This window comes from Micromesistius poutassou, assembly GCF_964030765.1.
Source record: "Micromesistius poutassou genome assembly, contig: SCAFFOLD_6121, whole genome shotgun sequence".
In the NCBI taxonomy this organism is placed as follows: Eukaryota; Metazoa; Chordata; class Actinopteri; order Gadiformes; family Gadidae; genus Micromesistius; species Micromesistius poutassou.
Genome location: NW_028180463.1, coordinates 1 through 10,632, shown reverse-complemented (window position 1 = coordinate 10,632; position 10,632 = coordinate 1). Strand labels below are relative to the sequence as shown.

The window sequence follows — 10,632 nt, the reverse complement described above, 5'->3', positions numbered from 1 at the left end:
GAGTGACTCAGCCACTAATAAAATAATCACATAACAAAACGTTTGCAAACAAGAATGCAATGTTGTCCAAAGATAAAAATATTAATCAAAGTTACACTTTCATATATCGTTTGGGATTGACTGGACAGGTCCTCTTAATTGGACGCTTAAGAGGGTTTGGTGGCAGTAATACTCCAACTATATATAAAACAAACAACTGCTATTTTGCTACTGAGGGCTTGTGCGCGTGTGTTCTCGGATAAATCCCCCCTCGAGACGGGAGTTATCGCGGCTCTGAGTCACCGTATGGTCCTCGAGCTGTCGCCCGGGCCGCGCGCTCTCAAGTTCGCCAATGTTTCTTAATTTGGAAGTCCCGGAAGTGTCCCGCGCGCAACTGTCTGGTTGGTTCAGAGGCGGGCTATTGTGAGACCGCAGCAGACAGTCTGGGACAAATCTTTCCCGGGAAAGAAATATCAGCATCCAGATAAAAACTCGCTTCGGGACGGAAAGAAGGAGGTAATCAAATAAATGTCTGTGTGGTGTGCTTTCATGTCGATTTATTAGATTTTTCTGAATGGGAGAGATCAAATACTATGGGAAGATATGTAGGCCTGGAGACTGCGCAACGGCATGCGTTTGGCTGAGAGAGTCGATACGTGAGGAAAAGCGTCTTCTTGTTTCATAAATGTGACGGAAGATTATTCCTAGCATGTGCTATTTTGCCTCGCGAAATCTGTCTGTGTATCCTAATTGTGTGTTGTCATTTAAGGCAATTGTAGCATGTAATAGATTATGATTCACCGTCCCGTAACTGTAATAGGCTCACTGGAACAAAAGCATATTTAAAATAAAAAAAATGACAGGAGAAATCAGTTTGTGTTGCGCACCACGTGGCGCCTCTGACGCAGCAGTCTTGACCGCTCGCCAATATCGTGTCAACAATATTTCATTACGGTGCATCATTGTAATGCATCGTTGTTGTTTTACGCATACGCACGTCCAATAAAGACACTTTCAAATAACCGTATAAGTAGTTGTAGTTGTGTGTGGTGATTAATATAATCATTTATATTGGGCTATTTTATATTTTAGGCTATCATATTAATTGTTTGAGGGGATTTGTGTCTCCAAATGTTTATCAAATTGACAACAATTATTAATTGTGTCTACAGTTCTGAATTCATAGCGATAGTAAAGCCTTTTCCCCGCCCACACTATTAACTGATATCCTGTCTTTAAGTGTGTACATGGTCCAGATACTTTTATATTCATATCATTATATATATTTGATATCATATATATATATATATAAGCCTATATATATATAGCCCTACTAGAATCATTCATACAGTAGACTCCCTGCAGCAGCCCTACTGTAGTGTCCAGGCAGTGCCCCAATATAGCCAGTCAGATCAAATACCAGGCCACAGGGTTCAGGGCTCAGACATGACAATGTACCAGCAGCAGACTGAGATAACATGTATTCTCTAGGCTTTCAGTTTTGTAGACTAACATAAATGCTTCCTATAAGGTAGCAAAACGGATGTCACTGTTATAGCGTTTGCCATCCACTATCCTTTCATCTAGCTTCTGCATCGCCACGGAGAGAGTTTGGAAGAAAACAAGATTAATAATTGAAGCCAATTTGTCACGGAGCCAACGACGTCATGTCGTAGCTCTTTCTACAACTTTTTTTTTTTTTTTTTTATAAAACACAAGGTCACAATTCACAGCGGTGGATGAGGTAATATGTGATAAGAGTGGAGAGCCGATCACAGCAGCAGTAGGCCAACCACAAGGAGGGCCGGAGCCCTGCCTCCCCCCCAGACACACAGCTGGTTCTAGTGGGCCAGGTTGGGCCAGCCCCACCCCGGCCGAGGCAGCCGTGACCCAGAGATCCAAAATAGCTCCGAGGCCTACGAGAGGCATCTGGCACCGGCCAGAGAACTCAAAGAATGACAAGATGGAACCCAGGGTCGGCCAGCCAGCCACACACACACACACACACACACACACACGCACACATGCACGCACACACGCACACGCGCGCACACACACACACACACACCGGAGAACATTGTTTAAAGTGCAGGAACTGGGTTGGCGAGTGTTTTTCAGTGGGATTGCGTTGGTGAATAATAGATGGTGACGGTGACGCTGTGTCTCGCCCATCGGTGGTCAGTGTGTCAGGTGGCAGCAGGTGTGAGGCTGGGAGGCTGAGGCTAGCTGTAGCAGCAGCTTGTAAACAGAGATGCAGCATCAACTTGTAAGATGGGCCAGGATCGGATTCCAGACGGGTGACACTATAGTGGCGTGATGTGGACGAGCGTGTATGTGTGTATGTGTGTGTGTGTGTGTGAGCGCGTGTGCGTTCGGTTGAGTTGACCGTGTCGATCTTAACTGATGACTGTTGGAGCAAATGAAGTGATGATGTACTGGAGTCTCTCGTTCTCCTGACAACAGATCTGTAGGCCTATCCCTGCTCAGACTTTTGTTCAATAGCATTCGGTGAAAAAGGCCAGGTGACGTGAAGGGGCATCTGAACGACCTGATAAAACGTTTCATAAAAGGCATTTTTTCCTTTGCTTTTATACACCTAAAGAAAGCTAAAGGCGCTTTTGTTAAATGTTTTCAAATGATTGATTCTTTTCTACCCCCTCTTCTTCTTCTTCTTCTTCTTCTTCTTCTTCTTCCACTTGTTGGTCTCCTAGAGGCGGGTCATGGAAGCCCTGATAGAGCGCCTGGAGCAGGCTGTGATTCGTCTAGAGCAGGTGTCAAACAAGATGCAGGCGTGCCGTTGCGTGTCCCTACAATCCAACGGACACTCCAACGGGCTTGATGGTGAGGCTCGCTGCAATCACACACGGGCACAAGTAAACAGTACAGAAATACGAGTAAGGTACTGTATATTATATATGAGGCGTTTAAATATCAGTCAAGTAGCGATCCGACAAACAACTCTGAGTGAGTGAAGCACACATAAGATAGATAGATAGATAGATAGATAGATAGATACTTTTATTGATCCCCAAGGGGTAATTCAAGGTCACAGTAGCTTTAAAGACATCACACATAGCATACACATACAGCATAAACAAAATAGATCTACATGAATACTATGGACGATAATTCACCCCATAGAGGGAATGTGAAGTGACGTCATGCCAGGCGCCATCTTGTGGGACAGAACCAGCAGAGCAACAAGGGCGGCGACCTCTTAACCACGGCGCGCTCAGCGTGGCCTTGAACCCAGTGTGACGCTAACCCCCCTCTTACAGATGAGCCCCACTGCATGGAGTCCTTTGACCTGCTGCTCCGCGGCCCCGTGGCCAACTACCTGAAGAACAGCAAGGCCCTGGGCCCCGACGTGGAGAAACACGTGAGAGTCTGTGTGTGTGTGTGTGTGTGTGTGCGCGCGTGTGTGTGTGTGTGTGTGTGTGTGTGTGTGTGTGTGTGTGTGTGTGTGTTGTGGAGATGGACAGTCACAACTGAACCTTGGCTCATTCTTGTGCACGCACAGACGAGAGACACACACTCACAGTGAGAGAGAGAGAGAGAGAGAGCAGCTGTCACACACACAGAGGTCCCTGGGTGCAGCTGTTGTCTTGAACTGAGCCTGCTACACGGCTGACTTTCTGTCTCCTACTGTCTGCCTGCTGTTAACTCACAGGACACACTATACCAGGAGACACTCATGAAATATACATATAGTAAGTGACATCAAGACATGGGCTGAAAATGTTCCCTTCAAAATCAGCATAGAACCACCAACAAGGTGTTGATGAAGTCTCTCTATTACGTTAAGTTAAGTTATTATTTTGTGACTTGACACTTTGATCCAAAGTGAGTATATGTCAGGGTACCTCTCTGGATACATGTTTCTATCTGGAGACTAAGCCCGTTCAGCCTGTGATGGTCCTTCTTAACAGTCCCACTAATCCCAGTCTATATATTAGTCTATGTATTTCTTCAGCAGCACCTCATAGAACCACAGTATCCAGTGTCTTGTAATAGTTTCACGTTGACTGCCTGACAACGAGCAGCACCTTGTTCGTGTCATCGGTCACTGCCAATCAAAACCGGTTGCTGGGCAAATCTAGGGTGAATACTGAACAGCTGAAGAGGGATTTCCAGGTTCCTATACTTAGTTGTGAGCATGCAGTCATTGTTAACCGAGCTTGTATCCCGTTGCAACTCAAAGTCTAAGCATCTGGGGAAATGCTGCTGGCATAAAACATAATTGTTAAATACTGCTCTGTTGTAAGGTTATGACAGGGTGCGGAAATATATGGTTTACAAGACAATGTACCATTCTGCCAACAGGGACCTCAGGCACAGAACCTTTTTCCTTTTTTTCACAATGAGCCATTGTTCCTTGTGAACATTTTGTGTGTGTGTGTGTGTGTGTGTGTGTGTGTGTGTGTGTGTGTGTGTGCGTGTGTATGTGTGTGTGTGTGTGTGTGTGTGTGTGTGTGTGTGTGCATTGTGCTGTTTATGATCTGTCAGTGGACAATAGTATTAAAGTGAAACAAGCGAGCTTTGAACACACAAGTGTGCTTCATGCAATCACAGGAATGAGTGGCCTGAGTGTGTGTGTGTGTAGCATGCAGTGCCATGGAAAGAGAAATGTCTTCTATCTCTGGTTCTCATCCTCCTCCTGAGTCTGGAGGCAGGAGTGAGGCAGGGGGGGGGCGGGGGGTGGGCGGGGGGTGGGTGGGGGGGAGGCGGGGGGGGGGGGATGTGCAGCCAAGAGGAGAGCTCTTCTTTACCAGGTCCTTATATGGTCATAGACACCCTGGTGGTTCCCCTGGCCCACATGTGGAGGTCTCTTCCCAAATACTCAGCCACACACACATACGCACGCACTCACACACGCACGCACGCACACACACACACACACACACACACACACACACACACACACACACACACACACACAAACTGGCTGTGGAAAGGCTGGCTGAGAAGGGCCTACAATCTGCGCACGGGTGTGTGTGTGTGTGTGTGTGTGTCAAACAGAGGAGAGGCTTGGCTTTGGAAACACATCTAAAACTAAACACAACCCCCCCCCCCCCCCCCATCATCTTCGTGTCATGACATCCCCTTGTTGACCCCTGACCTTGTTGACCCCTGACCTCTGTGACCCACAGGCAGAGTTGGTGGAGAACGCCCTGCGGACTCAGAGGGCCTTCCTGAAAATAGCCTCCACCCATAAGCAGCCTCCACAGGTAGGAGCCCGTCGTAGCACCAGACACCCTCTCACTAAAGCCGCCTTCAAAAACGGCTCGGAGGTTCTGAAGCTCTTACGTGTCTTTACGTGAACCTTCCCCACTTCCGATATCAGAGCGTTCAGGAAACGCCCCCCCCTCAGAAGTTCGTAGGCCATGGCATAAAAAACCGGAAAAAACGATCGTTCTTGAGACTAGACTTGAGACTAGGCTAGATTTATTAGAACTGCTTGCGATGGTTGAACATGAGCGAGAATTTATCAGATGATGTTTATAATTGTAAGCTGTAATGTATTGTAATGCCAATGTCAGAATAGGTGTTCAATTCGCCTCTTGTGCTTGCTGCGAGTTCCCTTTAGTCTATCAGTGAAATGGGCAACCATTGTTGTCACGTGATCTCGGAGGACTCGGGTTGCTTTACTTCCGCAATAAACTCTGAGCGAAAACCCAGCCCCAACAGAGTGTTCAAAGCACTTTCCTCCGAGCTTAAGGTCCGAACCGCCGAAACTCCCGGAAACTCTGAGCGTTTTGAAGGCAGCAAAAGTCCTGCTCGTTAGTACTGAGCACCTCTAGAGTCCCACTCTAACGGTCATGAGGAGGAGATAGACGTGTCGTGTTGGATGATGTGTGGATGTATGTGACCTTCTCCTTTGTATCTTGTACCGCTACAACATATGATGTGTGTGTGTGTTTGTGTATCTTCACTGGAATTGTAAATGATATGGGGACAATGACCAAGATTGTAAAAGATCAATTTCAGAATATACTGTTTTGAGGAACTGTGAAAAAAATGATGTTCCGCACACAAACTATGAATTCCAACATACTCTTTGAGGATACCAAAACGCACAAAATTGTCAAATGTGTGTGTTGGGGAACATAATACAGTATATGTAATATATTGATGTAGTAAACTACAACTATGCAACAACAGACACTAATAATTCAGCGGTGATGACTGGATGCACCTGTCTCTGGTGCAAGGTACATGCAGGGATCCTAAACACAGGGCCCTCTCCCTGGGCCCCTGGGCCCCTGGGCCCTGTGCTGTGGACGGCGGGCAGCCCGGTGGTCTGCTGTTCACAGAGGGATTACATCGCTCTGTGACAAAAAGGAGAACAAAAAACACTTGCTACGACACATTCCTGATGTATTCACAGTACAGAGAAAAGGGGGTGGGGGTTAGTGATAGAAAGCTGTGTGTGTGTGTGTGTGTGTGTGTGTGTGTGTGTGTGTGTGTGTGTGTGTGTGTGTGTGTGTGTGTGTGTGTGTGTGTGTGTGTGTGTGTGTGTGTGTGTGTGTGTGTGTGTGTGTGTGTGTGTGTGTGTGCTTGTGTGTGGTGTCTATGTGTGTGTGTGTGTGTGTGTGTGTGTGTGTGTGTGTGTGTGTGTGTGTGTGTGTGTGTGTGTGTGTGTGTAGGCCAACAAGGACGTGATCGTTCCCTAACTCTTTTGTCGTTCCCTGAAAGGCAGTGAATAGAACAACCAGCAATTCTCAAAAAGGCGAATAAGGAGTATGACATACAGAGAGATACAGAGAGAAACAGAGAGAGACAGAGAGAGACAGAGAGAGACAGAGAGATAACTAGTGATAATGAGAGATACAGAGAGACAGAGAGACAGAGAGAGACAGAGAGATACAGAGATGGAGGCAATGAGAATAATAAAAATAATCCTACCCTGCCATAATATAAATACCATGAGAACATTGGAGAGGGATCACAGAAGCTAATAACAGTAATAGAAAAGTCTGTGGGTGCAGGCCTGTGAGTGTGTGTGTGTGTGTGTGTGTGTGTGTGTGTGTGTGTGTGTGTGTGTGTGTGTGTGTGTGTGTGTGTGTGTGTGTGTGTGTGTGTGTGTGTGTGTGTGTGTGTGTGTGTGTGTGTGTGTGTGTGTGTGTGTGACCCAGGCTAGTGTCCCGGGGAACGTGTCCACACTGAGCAGTATGAAGCCCTGGCCTCTCTCTCCAGCAGGCCTGTGCTGCTCTGTGACTTTGTATGGGCATGTTCTATATTTGAGCCCCCTCCCTGCCAGTGTGTGTGTGTGTGTGTGTGCTTCTGTGTGTGTGTGTGTGTGTGTGTGTGTGTGTGTGTGTGTGTGTGTGTGTGTGTGTGTGTGTGTGTGTGTGTGTGTGTGTGTGTGTGTGTGTGTGAAACTGGGAGCGAGAGACAGAAAAAGAGGTGGAGAAAGAAGTTCTATCTCTCTCTCTCTCTCTCTCTCTCTCTCTCTGTCTGTCTGTCTGTCTTTCTGTTAGTCTCCCTGTCTCTCTCTCACTTTCTATTAATGTGTGTGTGTTTGTCTGTGTGTGTGTGTGTGTGTGTGTGTGTGTGCATGCATGTCTGCGTGCCTGTGAGTGTGAGTGTTCATCTTAGTGTATGTGTGTGTGTGTGACTTTTTCCTGTGCGGGTCAAATCTTCTCCACATCATTTCCCCCATTGTGCCGATCCCCTCCCCTGCCACCTACTTCCTGCTGGTGGAGGAAGTAGGTGGTGAGGTCGGGGTGTGTGTGTGTGTGACACCATGACACCCCCCCCCCTCCCCCCTCCCCCCTCCCTAAACGCTAACCCTCCCTCCCCGCCGACCCTTATCCCTATACACACATGAACGTGACATGAGCGGTAGCTTCCGTCTGGTGTTGTTCTGCTCTCTAACCAACCACCTTCCTCTCAATCAATTACACTTCTTTCTGCTCTGTCACCCTGCACACACCCTGGTCTTGCTTGACCTGTCGACACACACACACACACACACACACACACACACACACACACACACACACACACACACTTGGTTCAGTAATGTTAGTGAGCAGAGGAATGGTGACATTGAATAGATTATGTCTGAGATTCCCTGGTTCCATGAAGTCGTGTTTACACCTTCCACGCATATCTCTCTCTCTCACTCTCACTCTCACTTTCTCTCTCTCTCACTCTCTCCCTTCCCACCTGGAGATATAGTTTTATTTCTGTCTCTCTGCCAGAGAGGGAGGACCCCCCCCCCCATCCCTCTGAGCTGAGGGCTGCATGGGGATCTCACTTTGGGTCCTTCTTATGGGCTCATTGAAGGGAATATGGATATATGGATACTCCTAAAGCATTACATCCAGGGTAGGAGTGAGCAGAACCACAAACGCTGCTGAGTGAAACATAGATACTGCAGCATCATCACTTTGGTATTTTACTTAAGCCACTGGTAAACAAAATAACAAAAACTGTCATCACAGCGTAGTATTTAATAAACATTACAAAGATTGCGCTGTTGTTTTGAACGTAAAATGTTTTTTTCTAATCCCATTATAAGATACATACAAATCGTATTTTGTTAGCCTCTGTTGACCAATAGGCATGACCGTAATTAACACGCACACGGAAAAAAGAAAAAAAGGAGATAGTAAGAGAGAGTAAGAGAGAAAGAGAGAGAGAGAGTGTGAGAGAGAGAGAGAGAGGGAGAGAGAGAGAGAGAGAGAGAGAGAGAGAGAGAGAGAGAGAGAGAGAGAGAGAGAGAGAGAGAGGGAGAGGGAGAGAGGGAGAGAGGGAGAGGGGGAGGGGGAGAGATCTGGGCTCATTGGAATCATGTGGATCTGATTGGGTTAAGAATTTAGTTAAAAGAAATAAGGAACTTTTTGTCTTCTTTATCATGTCCTTACACGCACATTACTGAAATCCTACACACACACACACACACACACACACACACACACACACACACACACACACACACACACACACACACACACACACACACACACACACACACACACACACACACACGCACACACACACACACACATAGACACACACACATACACACACACACACACACACACACACACACATGCTCGCTCCGTGACTTCATCACTTACTTACGTAGATCAGTAATTCCCTCTAAAAGGAAGGCAATGGCAACATGACTAGCAGGGTTCTAATGTTTTCTCACCATGCTTTCCCATGTATTTCCTTGATGCAACTAGACACAGAGAATCACCAAGAGCCCTCCAGTCAACCAGAGAAGTTCAGCAACTAGACACAGTTCAGTGAGAGAATCACCAAGAGCCCTCCAGTCAACCAGTTCAGTGAGAGAATCACCAAGAGCCCTGAGAGAGAATCACCAAGAGACCAGAGTAGTTCAGTGAGAGAGGTCTCTGAGCTGCAGATCAGAATGGGAAATCTGCAATGGACCATCTACCAAGGAAACTTTGCATATACTTATATGTGTTGTTTGCTTACTATAAATGTGTGTGTGTGTGCGTGTGCGTGTGCGTGTGCGTGTGTGTGTGTGTGTGTGTGTGTGTGTGTGTGTGTGTGTGTGTGTGTGTGTGTGGTAGGTAAATTGTAAACACTGAACAGAGTCAGTATGCCTTACAAGGCCAGAGGGATCTCCCAGTTAACAGAGGAATGTTCTGAGGACTGGATGGAGGGAAGGGAGAGACATTGTGCACGTGTGTGTGTGTGTGTGTGTGTGTGTGTGTGTGTGTGTGTGTGTGTGTGTGTGTGTGTGTGTGTGTGTCTGTGTGTGTGTCTGTGTGTGTGTGTGTGTGTCTGTGTGTGTGTGTGTGTGTGTGTGTGTGTGTGTGTGTGTGTGTGTGTGTGTGTGTGTGTGAGAAAAAGAGGGAGAGAGGAAGAGACAAAGCTGGGAATGGTGAAGCAGCATCTATGGCTCGGATCTGGATGTTCCAGTGGAAAAAAGGGCTCTGGTGGATAGAGTGAGCTAGTATCCAGTAGTTAAGGAGCTGCTGGCTGGTACCACTGCCTGGCTCGAGAGACCAGGGCTGGCCAGAGGTATAGCCCAGGGACCCGTAACGCGTGGAGTCTCTGGGTACTCCAGAGTTTTAAGAGGTGTTTTTAAAAGGAAAGCAAAATATGGCAGATTCGCAGAGTGTGGTTGGTTTAGTGACCTGTGAAAGAACGCCGTGTACACAGATACATATGTTCAGATGCACGGGGGTCTGGGTTCAAACGGGATCGTGCAGTCTTGCGTCCCCCATCTCACATGACAATAAATACAATGCATTTTCTTCGCAATTCGCAAGTCCGAAAAAACAAAGCCTGTACCAACCCTACCACCACATGACTTCTTTCACCTGAGCACCACTGTTCTCATACCAATGATGTCCCTTCATCTCGCCCTTCATCTCGCCCCCCCCCCCCCCCCCCAGATGGAGCTGTCGGACCTGCTGAAGCCATTGCCGACCACATCCAGGAGATCCAGCAGTACCGCGATCACCACCGCGGCAGCAACCTCTTCAACCACCTCTCCGCGGTCAGCGAGAGCATCCCTGCACTGGGCTGGGTCGCCGTGGTGAGGAGGAGTACACATACACACACACACACAACACACACACTCACACACACACAGGAGACACACGTACACACACACACACACACACACACACAGGAGACACACACACACACACACACAGGAGACAC

General features: G+C 47.4%; 1 protein-coding gene across 1 annotated transcript; it reads left to right on the top strand.

The window, feature by feature from the left end:
• Positions 1-398: 398 nt before the first annotated feature.
• Positions 399-10,504, top strand: LOC311370771 (adenylyl cyclase-associated protein 2-like; the record flags this gene model as incomplete). Its single annotated transcript, XM_084489088.1, has 5 exons — positions 399-495; positions 2,691-2,820; positions 3,258-3,358; positions 5,130-5,207; positions 10,362-10,504. Coding segments are annotated over exons 2-5 (443 nt in total), but the record flags the coding sequence as incomplete, so codon positions are not given.
• Between the last annotated feature and the right edge of the window lie 128 nt (positions 10,505-10,632).